This window comes from Mobula hypostoma, chromosome 25, assembly GCF_963921235.1.
Source record: "Mobula hypostoma chromosome 25, sMobHyp1.1, whole genome shotgun sequence".
Classification (NCBI taxonomy): Eukaryota; Metazoa; Chordata; class Chondrichthyes; order Myliobatiformes; family Myliobatidae; genus Mobula; species Mobula hypostoma.
Window position 1 is genome coordinate 40,317,987 of NC_086121.1, and position 19,881 is coordinate 40,337,867.

General features: G+C 38.4%; 1 protein-coding gene across 3 annotated transcripts in view; it reads left to right on the forward strand.

The window, feature by feature from the left end:
* Nucleotides 1–19,881, forward strand: part of mtor (mechanistic target of rapamycin kinase) — a 343,897-nt gene that overhangs the window by 184,172 nt on the left and 139,844 nt on the right. For 2 of the 3 annotated variants that reach the window (XM_063033405.1, XM_063033406.1), the window contains exon 29: nt 15,838–15,927. The exons of the other annotated variant lie outside the window; for it this stretch is intronic. In XM_063033405.1, the coding sequence (XP_062889475.1) occupies nt 15,838–15,927 (90 nt within the window). The remainder of the gene's footprint in view (nt 1–15,837; nt 15,928–19,881) is intronic. 3 annotated transcript variants of the gene reach the window in all.

A 19,881-nucleotide genomic window follows, 5' to 3' on the forward strand; every position in this document is an offset into this window, starting at 1 on the left:
CCACTCAATGCGAGCATGACAGGCTCCGCCTCATCCATCAGTTAACTTAAAGTGCTGACAGGAATGTGAGCTGGAGGAACTGTCTTTTGTTTGAGTTTTGGCAAGGGAAAGCCTCCCAGTACTGTTGATTTTTCTGATATCAGATTACTAGGGCTGGGACAGGGAGGTAAAAACCCCCCAAACTATGCATAGTTTTACTTAATTGCTGTTAATGTGTGGTGAGTTAAGATATTAATCACAATATTTGGGACTATTCCAAAACTGTATGCAGTAGCATAATAATTACAAATTTAATTGGGCTTCAGTGACATTTTCAATATAAAAGCTAATGTACAGAAAACATTTCTTCTAAACTTCGTACCAAAATACAACCAAATAATTTTTTCAGGATGTGGGTATTGCTGGAGAGGCTAACATTTAATGGCCAGACTTCAGAAGATAGTACAGCACTTCCAGATACTGAATGGTCTGGGGAGAGAGTAGATGTTTCCATTAGTAGGAGGGTCTTGAAACTGAGCGTACAGCTTCCAAATAAAAGGGGACATCCCTTTAGAATTAGATAAGAAATTTCTTCAGCCAGAGGGCGGTAAATCTGTTTAATTTGTTTCCACAGAGGGCTATGGAAGCCATTTTAATGGGTTTATTTAAGACAGAGATTGATTGGTTCTTGATTTGTAGGGGGGTTAAGGGGTTGTTTACTGGCAGGAAAATGGGGCTGAGAAATGGAAAAATTAGCTAGGATTATGGTGGAGTGGGCTCAATAAGCTGAATGGCCCAACTCTGCTCCTCTCTCTTATGGAACTATTACAGCTCACCTGGAGAAAGTGCGCTCACAGTGCTCTGCAGATTGGAGCCCCAGGGATTAGACTTGCTTATGAAGAAGGAACAGGAATATGCTTCCAAATCAGAAAAGTGACTGACTCAGAATGGGAACGTGTAGATTATGGTACACCAATGTGCTTTGTCCTTGGTTTCCTTGGTGGTTGAGATCAAAGATTTGTGAGGTTCTGACTGAGTAACCTAGACAAATGCCTAGAGGGTACACTTGTAGATGATACACTTCAGTACGTCCTGCTTACATTGGTAAGCATAGGCAAGGTGACTGTTTGGTGGAGCACCTATGCTATGTCAGCAATGAACATCCTAATTTCCCAGTTTCAGGCTATTTCAAATCCCCCTCCTATTCTCAAACTGACCTGACTGCCTTCTGCCTTTTCCAGGGGTGTGTCCAAATGTAATCTAGGAGGACCACACTTCATACTTACAAACCAATGGTGTGAATATTGAATTTCTAGTTTCAGGTAACCCACACTCCCTGTATGCCCTTCTCCCTGCTTTTATTGACCCCCCCTCCCATCCATGTCCCCCATCTGGTTTCATCAGCCAATCATCCATCCCTCAACTAGTTCCACATCTACTGCCACCCTGGCACCATCTGGCTTCTTTTTTTCCTATCTCCTTGCCTTCTTCCACCTATTGCCTTCCAACCAGTGCTTTCCCTCCAACTCCATCACTGCCTTTTGCCCACCTGGCTCCATCTTCTCATTTTCTCTCCCGTCACTTGGTTCTACTTATCGCCTGCCAGCCTTCGACTCACCACTCCCTCACACCTCCTTATACTGGCCACGTCCCCGCTACAATCTCAGTTGGATACATTGATCTTGACCTAAAACATTTACCACCTTACCTTTATTATAATAGTTCTTTACCACCACAGATGCTACCTGACACCTGAGTTGTTCCGCTGATTTGTTTTATTTTGGCTTTGAATGTATTAACTCTATTTGAGTTCTTTTCCTGTTTTTTTTATGAGAATTAAACCACCGAGGCTCTCAAGGGCCACAGTAACTGCAGATGCTGGAATCTGTAGCAGAAAGCTGAATCAATTTAGCATGTCAAGCTGCACATGTAAAGGCAAATAGATGGTCTGTATCAGGGATAGCCTGGATAATTTTCCATAATGCTGGTATTGTACCTGTGCTGGACCAGCTTCCCCAGAGGAGAGTACATTTTGTTGATACTACAGCTGCAATATTTTCTACTCACATAATTTATGCACTCAGCTATTCCTGGATTTGCCGTGTAATGAATTGCATTGATGAATTCTGGCTCTGGCGTGGGTGAGGTCTTAGGAAGAGCTTCCAGCTGAGCATGGTTGCAAATGCCTTTAGACCTCACGTTGTGCATTGTTGAGTGTGGCAAAGTTCTTAAAATTTCCTCCCATTTCATTTAGTTTAATATAATTGTTCACTACTGGTGGTGTCAGGTCTGCAGAATTCGATCTGATCTATTAGATTACCTAGCTCCATTTATTGCCTGTGTCCAGCATGATTGTATCCCTGTTTTGCAACTTCATACTTCATTCTGAGGTGTGTGTCATGTCCTTCTGCACTCTTCATTGAACCAGAGACTGTTGTCATGGTGAAGTGCGGGACATATCAGGCGAAGAGATTGCAGATGGTGGTGTACGTTTTTTTTTCTGCTGCTGGTGATGAAGATGATGGTCAAGGATGCCCAGCTTTGAGCTGTCAGAGCTGCTCTGAGATTTATCACTGGTATATGATTTGCTGTAACTGGTTCCTCAAGCCATTTTCTGTACAAGTGGTGCCTTCCCTTTCTTTTCTGTACAATTGTGCAAACGTTTTGAAATACATTGTGCAACCGCTGTAGTTTAAGTGATTTGTCAATGATTGTAGATTTGTGGATAGCTCAGAGTCGAGCAATTTTGTTGTACTTTAAGAGTTGAAGTGGCATTGATGTTGAGAGCAAAATATTAAGTATATTTGGTGCCAATTCATCTTGGCTAAGTTATAGCACTATTATATTCCTTCTCCCTTACCTTATACAAAATGTATTCTTAGCAGAAAGCACTTAAAGCAATGTTGAACGTAGTCCAATTAAAGGTTGTGGGGAACTAAAGTGTTATAATGTGGTCACAGATTGGATAATCATGTCAGGTTCTAATTCTAGAGGTCACAGAAAAATTGGATGAGTTCAATGAACAGCTGTCAACAGCAACATCAGTGCAATTGTCTTTTGACCACTTTATTCCTTTTTGGGACTGATTAATGCACGCAGTTGAGATTGATTGACGTTGGCTGCACACAAGGCCCCTCCATCTCTTCGCATACTGTGGTCAAATTGAACTGTCACATCAGAAGACGCTCAATTGCTCCAGATTTTGTAAATATGTTAAACTGTGAGCAGCTAGTTTCAATCCCTCTCAGCTGAAGAGTTGGTAGCATTAAATTGGCCTCCAAAGGACTGGAACTGTGTAGTCAAAGCAGATTCACTGATGGCAAGCAAATGGTGCCAACTGCTCATTGCACTCATCCAGATATCCTATGGGTTATAGAAATGGAACAACAATTCAATCTGTCGCACTATCTGATACTAGCAAGTTGGTCCTTGTGTCTTTGCCTTTCTCTGGCTCTGTTTTGCTGATAATTACACTTCTATGCAGTGAAATAACAAATAATATCTCACTTTTTTCCCCCACTTCACTCATGGGTTTGAGTCCAACCCTTGGTTGCACAATAATTTTGTAGCAGTAGTAAAAATCATACAGTTCCAATGCTATAGAGTAAATAATGCTAAGAATAAAGCCAAATGTCTTGCAAAATGTATGATTATTATACACTGTAATGTAAAAAATGCGCTATTTTTCTGTAGCAGCAATGTATTTTGTGGCCAAGGACAGATTAGTGATGGGTGCTGCAACCATTTTGCCAAAAGGAAGAATGCAGTCACATTCATTAAACCGGTTGGTTTTAAATTAGCCTGTATCCCATCTGCATTAAGATAATCATCAGCTATTATGGATTTCATTGCTGCCAAAGCGATACAAGTATCATTCATCAATTCATATTGTCTTTCTACTCCAGTGTGCTGTAATGGAGTCATCTGGTGATACAACACAGAGAAGGGCCCTCCAGCCCCCTGATGTCCATGCTGACCTCATTGTCCAGATACTCTTGCAGCATTTTATGCTTTGTCTTTTTCCAAGCTAATGTGCTGCCATTCAGACTCTTTCTACATTTATCAGCAGAATGGGGAAACAAAACTCGTTAATCTCAGACTAACTGCATCAAGCTAAAATAAATTTACTCCTGGTTTCTATTCTATAGGTGTGCTGCCAGTTTTGTACACTTCTAAGTAAAAAAGAATTAGGCTATCAACATTATCACTATTAGAATTGTACCAAGAGATGTGCAATTTTGTAAAACTTTTGAATGAAATCTTAAAACTTTAGCTTTTTTTTTCTTCCTGAATCCTGCATTTATTTGGTAAATACTGCTTCTAATAATAGGTCGGTATGTCCATTCTTGTAGAACGTTGTTGGACGTACGATCGCTGCAGCTCTGAAGTGCAACTAATGTAGAATGCTTTTAGCAGAGACTTATATGCTAGGTACTGTATAAGACATTGTGTAGGTCATTTACTTTGTAGCTTTTTTTCAATATTCTGTGTAGCTTCTCCAAAAATATTATCCAGTGTTGGCCTGCATTATAAAAGTAATCTTTGACATATTTTACATTGTTCATGTCTTGAATAGTTGCACTACGTAAACGCATCTGCAGAAATCTAGTGCCTGGTATTTAATAGATTGCACAGATGTTTGATATTGTCACAAATTTGATGGCTATTTGAGGCTTAACCCAACTAGGGTATTCTGAACAGAAGAGCAGTGTTTGATCTTTGGCAATTAGATTATGTACCTAACTATTTGAAAATGTCTAACTAATATGTGTGAATTGGTAAAGTGTGCTTTTTATGGATATATGCACAGTTTTAAAAGTGGCAAGTCAGAACAGAAGAGAAATTGAGAAGCAGAAAATAATCATCTTAGAGGAGTCATCAGAAATTTGTCTTCCCAGATCACTTACCCAGGAGTTGCTTATTTTAACCCCTTGTTTTATTTTGCACCTTCATAGTAGTGAGTCACCTGATCAAACTCTTAATATCCTGTTTCACTATGAAACAGTTAATCTAACCTTTCTTGACCTATCCTGGTCCTTAAACTATTGGTTGCATTTTACCTAGCTGGACAAAATTTCTCATATCCTCTACTGATTTCCCAAAGCTGGCCACTTCGCCAAACCATGCTAGCTTACTTTTATTCTTATTTATCCATTCATGGCTGAGAATGAACAGTTATGGCTTTGATTCTGATACACCATTGCTTCCAGTGTCCCTCCAAGGCCTGCTTCTGACCTTTTATTCCTTTTTTGCATTCTGAGTTTGTGCAATATCATCCCAAATTGCCCCATATGTTGGTATCAACACTTTTTTTGATCTCCCTGTCTCTTTAAAATGCCAGATCATTTTCCCCAAAGTCCGGACGTTTCCTCCAATGTAATAGTGGGAAGACCGATGTCATCATCTTTAGCTCCTTTCAAAATCTCTTTCCTAACCACCACCTCCATCTTTCTCCCTGATAACCATCTGAAACTGAACCAGGTAGTTCCAGCCGTGATATCGTATTTGATCCTCAGTTTTGCATTAGACCATAAAGACCTCCTTTTTACAATTATTTTCCGTTTGCCAACCTTTGCAGCTCATCTGCTGCTGAAACCTACATTCAGGCATTTTATCACTTCTAGATTTGATTACTTTCATATACTTTCAGGTTGTCTTCATATTCTAGAAATCTAAATGTTTCCATAATGTTGCTGTGTTAAGTTTCAACCAAGTCCTGAGCACACTTCATCCCAGTGCTGGTTGCCATTTAATCAGTGCCTTGATTACTAGATTCTCACTCATGTTTTCAAATGTTTCCATGAACATGCCCAATTCTGTCTCTGTCTTTCTGACATCCATGCATTCTGTCAATTATGTGCTCTTTTAATCCTTTCAGAAATTCTCTGTTTGCTGAGAGCTTTATTCTCTGTAAAATTAACAAATATCTGTCTTACTGTTATAAAATTGCTTCCAGCTTACTAGCTGACATAGTGTTAACCCATAATTTGTAACAAAAAGACTGGAACACATGTGGAGACAATTTATACTTATTCAGCAAGCAGCAGCAAACTGAGCAAACAGCATATAGTTACACAATCAAAGTTGCTTTATAACAAACAGTATGGCCGCCCGATATGTTTGACAGAAATTACTCAGTCAGGGTAATTGCTATCAGGGTAGTAACAGTGATGTCACCTGCTGCAGCCAGCCAGTTCCAAATTGAGCTGAGCTCCTGATCTTATTATGTCTTTGTTATAAAGATAGTCTTACCTTCAACCTAGTTACATCATCCATCTCCACTCTGAACCCACAACCAAACAGATGCAAGTTAGGTACCCCTAGTCTCACGCATTCCAAAGTCTTTATCCTATACCTTCTGAAAACATGAGCTTTCCCTAAACATGAAGTCCTGCTTGATCAAATTATGTGCTCACCTGATGCCCAATAAAAAAAAGCTTATCATCAATAAAAAAACAGAAAAATCTGGAAACAGCTCAGCAGGTTATAAATATATGTATTTAATCAATTACAGTCGAGGTTCAGAAAAAGAATGTGAACCTCTGAGGGGAATGCCTTCTGCAAATGTTATTTGGAGTCGAGTGTTCCAATCAATGAGGTGAAATTGGAGGTGCAGGTTGTGGAGGTTGTATAAAAAAAGACACGCAAAATCAGGTTACTGGCAGAGCCTGCTCTTCTCAAGAAATATCTGTTTATGTACACCATGCCTCGATCAAAACAACTTGCAGAGGACTTTAGAAGAAGAATTATAGAGATGAATGGAGCTGGAAAGGCTACAAAAAAACTGAGTGTTTATCAATCCACAGTAAGGGAAATTGGCCACAAATGGAGAAAAATCGGTAAAATCAGTACTGTTGCTACTCTCCCTAGGAGTGGGCATCTTGCAAAGATCACACCAAGAGCACAACGTGCAATGCTGAAGGAGGTGGAAAAGAACCCAAGTGTAAAAGATCTGCAAAATTCACTAGAATTTGCTGAAATCTCTGTTCATGTGTCCACTATAAGAAAAGAACTGAACAAGCATGCTGTTTTTGGAAGGACACCCCTGCTCTCAAAACAAAATTGCTGCACATTTCAAGTTTGCAAAAGACCACTTGAATGTTCCACAACACAGCTGGGACAATTTTCTGTGGACAGATGAGACAAAAGTTGAATGTTTTGGTAGAAATGCAGATCACTATGTTTTGAGAAAAAAGGCACTGCACTGCACACCAACACCAAAACCTTATCACAACTGTGAAGCATGGTGGAAGGAGCATCATGGTTTGGAGGTGCTTTGCTGGCTCAGGGCCTGGACAGCTTGCAATCGTTGAGGGAACAATGAATGTAAAATTGTATCTAGATATTTTACTGGAGAATGTCAGGGTAGTAGTGGTCCATCACCTGAAGCTTAAGTTGGATGATACAACAAGACAATGATCCGAAACACAGGAGTAAGTTATTAACAGAGTGATTTAAAAGGAACAAAATTCATGATTTAGAATGGCTGTCGGAGTCCAGACCTTAACCCAATTGAGATGCTGTGGCATGACCTGGAGAGGGCTGTTCATGCAAGGTATCCCAGAAATATTGCTGAACTGAAGCAGTTTTGTATGGAGGAATGGTGTAAAATTCCTCCTTGCGTGTCCAATAACTTCTTTTCCCCACAATGATCTTGAGCTTTAAAACTAATTCCACCTTTAAACAAGTTATTCAGAGTTTCTTATCGGAAATTAATTGCAATTATTATTTTTGACAATCTTTCAGATAATTCTTTTAATTTATAAAACTTTCCAAGGTACACTCTGAATTGAACTCATTGGTGTGAATCTTGGAATCCTGTTGTGTGTTTTTGTAACAGCTGCAGCTGTATCTGGTTTAATCTGCTAAGAACATTTTGAATCGTGAGGCCAGTATCGTGTACAGTATATGCGTTTCACTGATGCTTTAATGCCAGGCAGCAAAATATTATGCACTCTCCAATTCAAATTCCTTTGTGGTGAAGTAGTGATTCCTTTGTAGTATTCTATTTTCAATCTTTACTGGTTGAATTGTTGAATCTTTTAGCTTAATTTGGTCTAATTTATTCAGTTATAACAGAAGCTAGTTCTAAACAATTGGGTGCTAAAATGGACACTTTCTTACAGAACAAAGGTGATTCACTTTGCAGTGTATCTCGAAGAACCTGTCTTTCTGACATTGTGATATCTTTTTCTAACTCCATCCTTTAATGTATAGGTTGGAGTGATAATTAAAAAGGTTGTAACTATAATATGCTGAATAATTAAGATTTATACTTGTGCTGTGAGCTGCATGATATTTAAAATTGATTTTATTCCATTCCAGTGTTAAAAAAGGGCAGTGATAATGGCAGAATTTAACTTTCAAATGAGGTTATAAGATTGCAGTATTAAAATAAGTAGAATTTACAGGAGCTACAGAAATAGACGACAGATCAATTGTTTTCCATTTTCTCCAATTATGTAATATTATAGCATATATCCATAATGTTATGTTATAAATAAATTCTCCATAATTATGCTTCTGAATTTAGTCTATCTTTTGAACATACTAAATCCATGCAACCATGAATTCTACCTCATTTATGTCATAGCCTTTACTGTCTTGCTGTTTCTTCCAAATAGTAGTTTGGAACTTAGACCATGTCTCATTCAATAGCAGTGACATATGCTCAATTTAATTTAAAATGTGATGTTTTAAAGTACTCACCCCATCACTGAACAGTTCCCACAACCTAAGGACTCACTTTCAACGACTCTTCATCTCATCTTCACTTGTTGTCTTTTGCAAATTGATGATTTGTCCTGTGGTCTTTCTTTGAATCTATGGTGTTTCTTGTACTTACTGTGAATGCCCACAAGAAAACAGGCCTTTATATAGTGACATGTATGTACTTTGATAATAAATTTATTTTAAGCTTTGAACTTTGTACTCAACTCTTAAAATTAAATTACTCTAATTGTCGTCAATGGAAGCTACCTCATTCCAAGGCTGCCGATAGTGACTTTTATCCACTGAACCTATTTATCATGTGGGATTACTTCAGCCTTTCATCTATATGCAATGAGAAGGGTGGCTTTGGAGAGCAGTGAGACATTTCAGGAACTTCAAAGCAGCTTCAGTCTCGAAAGGTGCACTGAGTTCATTGAATTGCTAACTTCTAGAAATGGGGAAGTGTGTGAGACCAGAGTTACAGCTCACTAGGTTTGAACTTCATCGAAGAATGTTCATGCTAAGGTTCGGTGCACACACATTAGGCCATAGTAACCTTGCCAATCACTGCAACAATACCTTAATATTTAGGGTTCTATCTAAAACTCATACAAGATAGTGAATGATAATCATAAATTAAGTTCAATTGGTATGTGTTCTTCGCAATTCTCTTTTTGTACTTGTTGTACGAGGGTGTTAGGATTACTGCATGTGATAGCCTTTATTTATACATAGGTCATTTTAAATGTCTTGTGAACTGGATTATGACTTTCTGTATCATAGCCAAAATGTATATTGAATTTCAGAATAAGTATTTGCACATATATAATGCTGTTTTAAAGTTCAGAATAAATTTATTATCAAAGTATGTATGTCATCATATACTACTCCTAAGATTCATTTTCTTGTGGGCATTCACAGTAAATACAAAGCAACACAATAGAATCAATGAAAAGCCACACACACGAGATGCAGAAATAGCCAAATGTGCATATACAAAAAATACAAACAAGATAATGACAATTAATAAATAAGCAATAAATATCGAGAACATGAGATGAAGAGTCCTTGAAAGTGAGACCATAGGATAAGTTGTGGGAACAGTTCAGCGATGGGGTAAGTGAAGTTGAGTTCAAGAAGCTGATGGTTGAGGGATAGTAGCAGCTCCTGAACCTGGTTGTGTGGCTCCTGAGACTCCTGTAGCCCTTTCCTGATGGCAGCAGCAAGATATGAGCATGGCCTGGATGATTGAACTCCTTGAAGATGGTTGCTGCTTTCCAGGGAAAGCACTCCTTGTCGATGTGCTCAATGAGGGCTTTACCCATAAGAGACTGGGCTGTACCCACTCCCTTTTGTTAGCTTTTTATCTTTAAGGACATTAGTGTTTCCCTACCAGGTCTGTTTACTTTCTACTGCACATCTGTAGAAGTTTGTCATAGTTTTAGATGACATGCTGAATCTTTGCAAACTTCTAAGAAAGTAGAGATGCTTAAGTGCTTTCTTTGTAATCTCTCTTGCATGTTGGATCCAGGACAGGTCCTCCAAAGTGATAATGCTGGGAAATTTAAAGTTGCTGACCTTCTCTACCTCTCATCCCCTGAAGAGGACTTGCTCTTGGACCTCTGATTATCTCCTCCTGTAACCAATAATCAGCTCTTTGGTTTTGCTAACATTCAGTGAAAGATTGTTGTTGTGGCACCATTTAGCCAGATTTTCAATTTCCCTCATGTATACTGATTTGTAACCACTTTTGATGCGGTTGGATGATGGAATTGACGGCTTTATGACCAAGTCTGAAGTTGATACAAAAGTAGGTGGAGGGGCAGGTAGTAATGAAGAAATAGGGAGTCTGTAGAAGAACTGAAGACAGATGAGGAGAATGGGCAAAGTAGTGGCAGATGGAATACAGTATAAGGGGTATGGTCTTGCACTTGGGTAGAAGGAATAAAAGCCATAGACTAATTTCTAAACCAGGAGCAAATTCAGAAATCAAAATTACCAAGGGACTTAGGAATCAAAGTGCAAGATTGCCCTTGCAGATTGTTTTATTAGTAAGGAAGGCAAATACAATATTAGAATTTATTTCAAGAAGATTATACTAAATAAGCAAGGATATTTTAGGTATTGATCAGAACACATTTGGAGTATTGTGAGCAGTTTTGAGCTCTATGTCTAAGAAAAGATGTGCTGTCATTGGAGAGGTTCCAGAGAAGGTTTGCAAGAATGATCCTTGGAATAAAAGGGTGAAGGTATTATGGGCGTTGGAATGCTCTGGGCCTGTACAAGCTGGAGTTTAGATGAATATGTGGGATCTTGAGGAGACCCATAAAATGTAGAGTGGACATGCAGAGGATGTTTCCAGTAATGGGCAAGACTAGAACCGGAAGCCTCAAAATAGAAGGATGTTCCTTTAGAAAAGAGGTGATGAGGAATTTCTTTTGCCAGAGTATGGTGAATCTTCGGAGTTTATTGCCACTGATGGCATAGGGTATGTTGAAAGAGGAGGTTGAGGGGTTCTTGATCAATAAGGGTGCTAAGGATTATGGGGGAAAGGCAGGAAAATGGAGTTGAGAGGGAAAATAAATCAGCTATGATCGAATGCTATGATTGAAGCTGTATTCTGTTTACACTCTTGTACGGGTCAGAATGCTGGCACATGAGAGAAAGCAATCTTGCCAAGGTATCGTCATTCCTCACCATGAGCTTCAGGAAGATCCACCCTATTTTCTGAGCAAGAAAGATCTCCAACCATGCCCTACTCCTTCAGAATCATCAAGAGGACATGGCCACAATCATCATGAGAAAACGTTGGAGAAGGATTGGGTACGTGATGAGAAGGGAGACCAACTCCATCATCAAGATAGCACTTTATTGGACCCCTGAAGAGTGCAAGAGACCAAAGGCAACTTGGCACCACACCGTGGAGGCGGAAATAAGAACCCTGAACCACACTTGGGGCACAATAGAGAAGATGGCCAAAGACAGACAGTGATGGAGGACCTTCATTGCCGCCCTAAATGCCAGTGATGCAACAGGCAGTAATTTATGATTGTATGGTAGAGCAGACTAGATAGGCCAAATAGCCTAATTCTGCTCTTTTGTTTTATTGTATGTTCAACTGAAAAAGTATAAATGCTGGAACATTTGAATTAGTCAAAAACAGAATAAATATTTTGGGTCAACATAACTTGCCTAAATGGAATGGGATGGTGAGAACGGGGAATGCTTAGGATAGAAAGCAGATCAAAGTTGTCATGATAACCATTGCTTTATATACTAACAATTAGAGATCGTAGGGAAAAGAAGATAATGGACAAATTGAAATAAAATATCCAGTAAAATCTCGGGAGAGAAAGCATCAAAAGGGCTGGAAACAGGAAATTGTCCATTTCCACTGGCTACGATGTACCCAGAAAAAATAAGATGCTATTTCTCTAGTTGTCATTGGGATTACAGTGTAATGAGAAAATATCTATGTCAAAGACAGAGAGAATTAAAGTGATGGGCAGTTGGAAACTGGATTGAACGAATATCTGTCAATTTGTTATATCCTATTAAGTTCTCAGAATGTTGTCTTCCTTTCTTCAGAGAAATTAATGCAGATTGGGTGCTTGCCGAGTTACCTCCATTAGGCTCAGTAAATCTGAGCTTCCAGTCATTGTTCACTTTAATTCTCCATCTCATTCTGACTTCTGTCTTTCACCTCCTGTGCTGTTCTGATGATAAGGCTAGGGAGCATCATCTCATCATCCATGTAGCATGTTGTAGCTGTTGTATCTTAACATCAAATGAGTGGTTTAGAATAACTGCCATTTTTTTTAACTTGGCAAATGTTAGTGGATATATCACTTTCACTCTGTTTCTTTTCTCTCTATTTTGAATTTCTGAATTTCAGGTCAACATTCCCATCACAACTTGGTGATTTCAATTATTTAATGTTAATAACTTGTTATTTAGATGGTCCAATGCTCCTTGAGAGCAGCCGTTCTGTTTGATGGGGTGGTGGGGAAGGCATATGGCATGTTTGTCTTTGTTAGTTAAGGAACTGAATTAAATTCAAGAGTTGAGAAGTTATGTTGTAGCTTTATAAATCTCTGGTTAGGCCATATCTGGAGTATTGCATTCATTTCTGGTCACCCCATTATAGGAACGATGTGGAGGCTTTGTGAAGGGTGCAGAAAAGATGCTTCCTGGATTAGAGGGCATTATCAATACAGAGAGGTTGGACAAACTTTTTCTGAAGCAGTGGAGATGTCATAGACATATGGTATGCATTCAAGATTAGAGAGGATATGTTCAAAGGAAAAATTCAGGATGCATTTTTTTTTACACCGAATGGTGGGTACCTGGACTAGGCTGCTGGGGTGGTAGTGGCAGCAAAGGAGGGTGTTGTGAGGCTCTTAAGCACATGAATATGCAGAACATGGGGAATATGACCCACGTTCAGCACAGGGGATCAGGTGTTAATTGCATAAGTAGTTCAGTACAGCATCATGGGCTGAAGGGCCTCTTTCTGTGGTGTATGTTCTGTGTTCTGTAGCAAATAGATCACTGGAGTTTTAGTGCAACTCTTGCTCAATAAATTCAATTCAATTCAAACCCTATTGTAGCCTTTTCCCTGAGCTTTTGCTGAATGAGCTAAATCTATGGCTTCTTTTGAAACGTTGTACAACACTAGCACCTCTTGCTAGGTTCTAACTTTGATAGAAAATCATTGCAGTCTAATTGGGAATTAATATGGAGAATAGGGTAATTTGTCAGTATGCTGTGGAGCTGTGTTGTGGCATGCTGTGCAGTGATCTCATACTACAGCCAGTCTATAGTTGATAAAACCAGGGGAGCAACACAGACATCTGGTTTCCTCTTTGGAACGTGGATAAAACATTGATCATTACTAGTGAAAGACAAGAGCTAGTTTGTTCTCACAAACATTCTGACCAGACTTGCAGTTTTTAATCTCATAAAGTTTATTGCTTATTGTTGTTTTAACAATTAGATCATGTTAAAGTTATTTCAGGCAACCCCTGCGCTACAGCTGTTTGGACAACAGAAATTTGCTCTTGCAGAATTTACAAAACCAAGATACAGATAAAAATTTACTAGTACAGAATTTATGTGAGAGAAATAAACACAAGATATGGGGGGAAAAAAGCTATTGTGGGGACATAAGATTGGGACATCAGTGGGTTGAATAGGTGGGCAATCAAGTCAGTTTTCACCACCCCCCCCCCCCAACAGCACAGTCTCTCTGGTCTGAGGACTCGTAAACTTGCACTCAATGAACACTTTATTAGATACAGGAGTGGAGGCTGGAGTGGTCTTCTGCTGTGGTAGCCCATCCACTTCAAAGTGTGATGTGTTGTGCATTCAGAGATGCTCTTTTGCTCACCACTGTTGCAATGTGTGGTTATCTGAATTACTGAGACCTTCCTGTCTGCTTGGACCAGTCTGGCCATTCTCCTCTGACCTCATTAACAAGATGCTTTCACCCACAGATCTGCCACTCACTGGATGTATTATGTTTCGCTATTATCTATAAACTCTAGACTCTCGAGCCTGTTATATATGAAAACCCCAGGGTATCCACAGTATATTCAAACCACCCCGTCTGGCACCAACAATCATTCCATGGTCGAAGTTACTTGGATCACAGTTTTTGCCAATTCTGATGTTTGGTCTCAATACCAACTGAACTTCTTGACCATGTCTGCAAGCTTTTGTGCATTAAGTTGGATTATATCTATCCCAAATAATTTCATAAAATAATACGGTACTGTATTAACTTCCTCTGAATATCTTAAAGAGATTTTATTGTTTAATCTGTGTAAGCTCAAAAATAGTACACTCCAATCATGAAGGAAAGAAGCCACAAAGATGCTCCTCAATGGCAGTCATTACTTTACTAATTTCAATCTGTTTGGTGTCGCTCTTCCTTCCTTTCTGCATTGTGACTTCTTTGTGAAACACGGTGACTTTCATCTGTTTCTTAATTCATTTAGAATTTAAAGCAAATCCTAGTATTTGTTCTGAGTAATAGTGTTAGAATTATAACTTTTTGTGACTATAACTTGGTATTGTATCATAATGGTGATTGAGCTATTATAAGGAGTTATTTAAAACAGTCTGCTGGATGAAATAAGCACTGTGGAGTAGAGAACCTAGGATTGCTAAGTTACTTCCACACAAACAAAAAACAAATTCTGCAATAAAATACGATAATTTAGCTCTTCCAGCCAGCCAGATTGATAATATTATTAAAACCATTGGTCTGATATTTCAGTGGGGAGATAAACCACAAAATAATCCCCAAAACACTGGTTAAAAATTCATTGACTGCATAAGCTGTTAATGATTATTACAGTACATAATGACCGTGGTTAATTTTCTGCCATGGATTCCAGTCACCACAACTTGTTTCATAATAAAAGGAAGGTATTTGATTAGTAAACGCTGCATCACATGGCGATTTTAAGTGCTTAGATAATGGTTTTGGCTTTTTGTGTTTCAGCTTAACCATGCTGCATTTGCTGGTGTAAATAATGATGTCCCAGGGTGGACACCATGGCAAAGTTTTTACTTTTGTTTCGCAGTCAGACAGACCACTTTCACAGCCTCAATATCTGTATATCATTTCATTTCCAAGATGACAATGGGTAGAAATAATTTTTAACACCAGCATTCTTGTTCTTCAGGTTAAGCAACAGGAAACAAAAAAATATGTGGCTTTAATAATTGTAACATTTAATTGTGGTCTTGATAACTGAAACAAGATACATCTGGAATAAAATGATGTCTAAATTTCTTTAGTCGTTTTATTTTTGCATTTGTCCACATTATTTTTCTGTTTACTTGAACTCGGCCAATGCCTATTGGTTCCAATTATGCAATGAAATACTTGGGTTATTTTCCAAAGTCCTCCTATTTGTCTTAAAGTTCAATAGTTGAATTATAATGCTTTCAAGTTCACACAGATCTAATGTCAGTAAGTCAATTTTTTTCTTCCTCATGGACATATTTGATGGATCTCTTGAAAATCAGCTTGATTGTTTTCGATAATGCTTCACTAAATCTTGTTTAAGTAAGATATGTGGTTGATCAGAACAATCCAAGAAGTTGACAAGCAAATGTTTTGTTGTGGTTTTTTAGTGACACATTTTCATATCTTTTTCCATCTGGAGGGACTTGGAGACGACAGCTGTGGTCAGGTGGAATCCAGATGTACACATCAGCAAAACTGTAGGTGAAGCCTCCATTTTCGTTTTAAATGTTCAGTGCGTTAACTCCAGAACTCTTGATGCTGAAGGGTGATACGTAATTTCCTCAAGCAGTTCATGTCATTTCCATGCTTGAGAGGGAAGTTCAAGCCACTTATAATTGTCTTCAAACATGGTTTTTATTTTGGTTCTGGATTTGATAATTTTCCCATCCCGAGTTAAATTTCAATCAAAAAATGGCATAAGTCCTATTCTTTGAACAGTTGAAGCCCTAGTGATAATGCTGCCATATTGACATATGTTAAGATTATCTTTAGGCAGCATTTCTGTGCACATATAGTGTCCACTGCAGCTAATCAAAATCAAGCTGACCAAAAAGATATAGGAGCACAAGTAGGCCATTTGGCCCATTTAGTCTGCTCCATTGTTTCATCATAGCTGATCCATTTCTCTCTCAGCCCCAATCCCCTGCCCTCTCCTCGTATCCCTTCATGCCCTGACTAATCAAGAACCTATCAACCTCTGCCTTAATTATACCTAATGACTTGGCCTCCACAGCTGCCTGAGGCAATGAATTCCACAGAGTCACCACTTTCTGGCTAAGGAAATTCTTCCTAACATCTATTCTAAATGGACATCTGTCCTTAGATAAGGGGCACAAAACTACTCACGATAGTCCCATTGAGGCCTCACAGGTGATTTATAAAGCCTCAACATTACATCCTTTATTCTGAGGGCTCTGTCCTCTGGTCTTAGACTCCCCTACCATAGGATTAGTCCTTTCCAAATCCAGTCTTTCAACATTCGATAGGTTTCAATGAGATTCCCTCTTATTCTTCTGAAGTTCTTTGTGTACAGGTCTAGAGCCATCAAACGCTTCTCGTATGATAAGTCTTTTAATCCTGGAATCATTTTTGTGAACCTCCTTTGAACCCTCTCCAACATCAGCACATCCCTAACTGCTCACAATACTCCATGAGGCCTCACTAGTGCTTTATAATGCCTCAGCATCACATCCTTGTTTTTATATTCTAGTCCACTCAAAATGAATGCTAACGTTGCATTTGTCTTCTTCATCGACTCAACCTGCAAATTAACCTGTAAGGAATCCTGCCCAAAGACTCCCAAGTCCCTTTGCACCTCCGGTTTTTGAATTCAGTGTATGCTTTTTTTTCTTCTACCGAAGTGCATGACCATACACTTCCCAATACTGTATTCCACCTGCCACTTCTTTGTCCACTCTCCTAATAAGAGTCCTTCTGGAGATTCCCTGCTTCCTCAACATTACCTACCCCTCCACCTATCCTCATATCACCTGCAAACAGCCAGAATATGAATGACTTTAACTGACACATACCATGTCTATACCATGTCCAGACATTCATAACAACAAAAATCTTAAATCAATATGTAAAGACTAAAATAACAAATAATAACATTACTTCACATTTGGTTGCTAGAGGAATAATATTGCTAATTAATTCTTAAACTGGTAATCAGTGGTTGAATGACCTATATTTTAATCACTTCATCAAATCCAACTGTTCTGGAAGTTTCTTTAGTATTGCTATTTTCAGGTCCCTATGTGTACATTTAAAAATAAGTCATGGCAGGAAAGTGTAGCTTTATTTGACACCAAAATGTTGTGATGATGGCTATTTGTTTGCAATTCTCCCACAAAAAACTTCACCTTTCGATTATGATGCTAAAGCACAATATTACATAAGCAAATATAAGGAATTGCCCCAGAATGCTCCAATAACCCTTCCGAGTGTTGTAATAGTACTCATTTGTTTGTTTGACTTTACCTGATACATTAAGGTTCAAGTGAACAGAAATGAAAGTGAAATCCTCCAACATGATATTTTTCCCAATTGTATTTTTGTGTGAAATAATATAAAATAATAAAGAGCTCTTGGGGGTATTTTTCCAGTAAAAATGCCAATCTTTAACTTTATACAGCTGAAAAGTCATTTCTTTTCCTGCATATAATTTATGAAATGCCTTTAACTCTTGGTTCAACAATTAGTACCAATGCTCTTCAGATATGACATTGCTAAATGAAGCAGGGTAAAAGTTACTACTTGGATAGAAATGGGTTACTTCAGCAATATGTTATTTTTTCAGAACTGCCCTGATGGCTTTCAACTGTTTCCAAATAACTAAGGAGAGGTAGTGTTGGTAAACAGGTTCGCTATGAGAGCAGCTGGTACAAAACTGTTGAAGAAGGATTACCAAGATGGATGATATTTGCATGTTTCCAGAGCTAATAAGTGAGAGCCTTTGAAGACATTGCCAGAAAGAAGTTCAATTTTGAAAATTGCCAGGAGTGGTGTTGGCTGTAAATTTTATGAATACAACCATTTTCATATTTTTAACCTTATCACACTATGGATGCAGCTCAAAGAGTTTATTGGACAGTTGGGAAAGGAGGTTTATGGCTTCGTCAAGATAAGTAGCCTTTAGATTTAAACACTATTCTTAAATAGACCTTTGGCGTGGTTACAATGGTTTGCTGTAATAACTAACCGAACTTCCGGAGAAGGAGAGGCACCTCAGGATTTCAAAGATATGGTTTGTGCTGAGACTTGGGAATGAGCAAGACATGGTGATAGTGATGTTTTAGAGGAATTTGAGGTGACTTGTGGGTTTCACAGCTGAAAGCATCGGGATAGGAGAAGTCAGTGTTTGGGTCCAGAGGAAAGGATATGGAGTTCTGGCTGAGTTGGTACTTGTAGAGCTGGAACAGATGAGGGTTAGTTGAGATATTAAGTATGTGGTTAAATTGGAGTGAAGATGTCTTGTGAACTGTTGATAAACAACTCTCCTAAATTTTCTCAGATCAAGGAAAACGAATCCAGTTTTATCCTCTCTTTCAATCGGCAGTTGGCATTCAATGAACAGAATTGGAACCATGTTCAGTGGGTTGAGGAACATCTTGAGAATGAGAACTACTCAACAATGAATTTCCTAATACCACCCACCAATTTTGAGATAGGGCAGAAGTTCAAAGGTGACAGAGAAAGTGCTCGTGTTCTGAGATGAATATTAAGTTCAGTCATTTGAAAATGTATTAACATAGATTGTTTCTATTCTTATATTTTACATCACACTCTGATGGGTGACTCCCAAGGCCCGACACCTCTGAGTGTGTATAACATTTTCCTGAGATTTTGGTAAGAAAATTGTATAGCAAATCTTATAATGACTAAAAGGTTCTGAAGTACTTGTTCCTCCACTGCAACTTACTATGTGACGTGAGGAACCCTGCTTTCAAATAGAATAACCTCCTGTCAATTTACCAAGTGTGTATAAATGAATCGTATAACAACAAAGGGTTGTATGTTTACATTAAGCATCGTGGGTCCTTTAGAGATCTTGTATATATGTAGTCCTTCTCATTCTTACACTCTTGCCTGATTAGTCACCTATTATTTTCCTTGTGAAAGCTTCATTTTGACCATGTTCTGGTTATCTAACACTATTCAACGTGTAGATTGGGTTCAGATATTTAAATAACTCTCCTCACCTGATGTTGCATGTTTGAAATTCTTACAACTTCTAACTTTACTTGGTAATTGACTGTTACGGATTATACTGAGCAAATCAGTTGTTCAAAGTTAACCTGATTCCTTCTGTTAAAACTTTTCAACAGTGTATCAAGTACTTATTTGTATCATCAATTTCTGCAGTACTTAACTAAAACCAGACAAGGCGTGTCTTTTGTCACAATGCAAAATGACATCCTTCATGTAAGCTGAGTGCTATTGCATTTAGACAATATGAGCACCAGAACTTTCAAATCTTATGTTTCTGAGGGTTCTTGCATTAAATTGTGACAAAATGCTATTTCAAATTCAGTAAAATTCTGCTGATTCCCTTAACAGGATATTCTTATCAACTCATTGGAGGCACAATTGTGAAACGTAATGTGTATGGTTTTGAAGTGATTATATGCATATTCACAACTGTAACA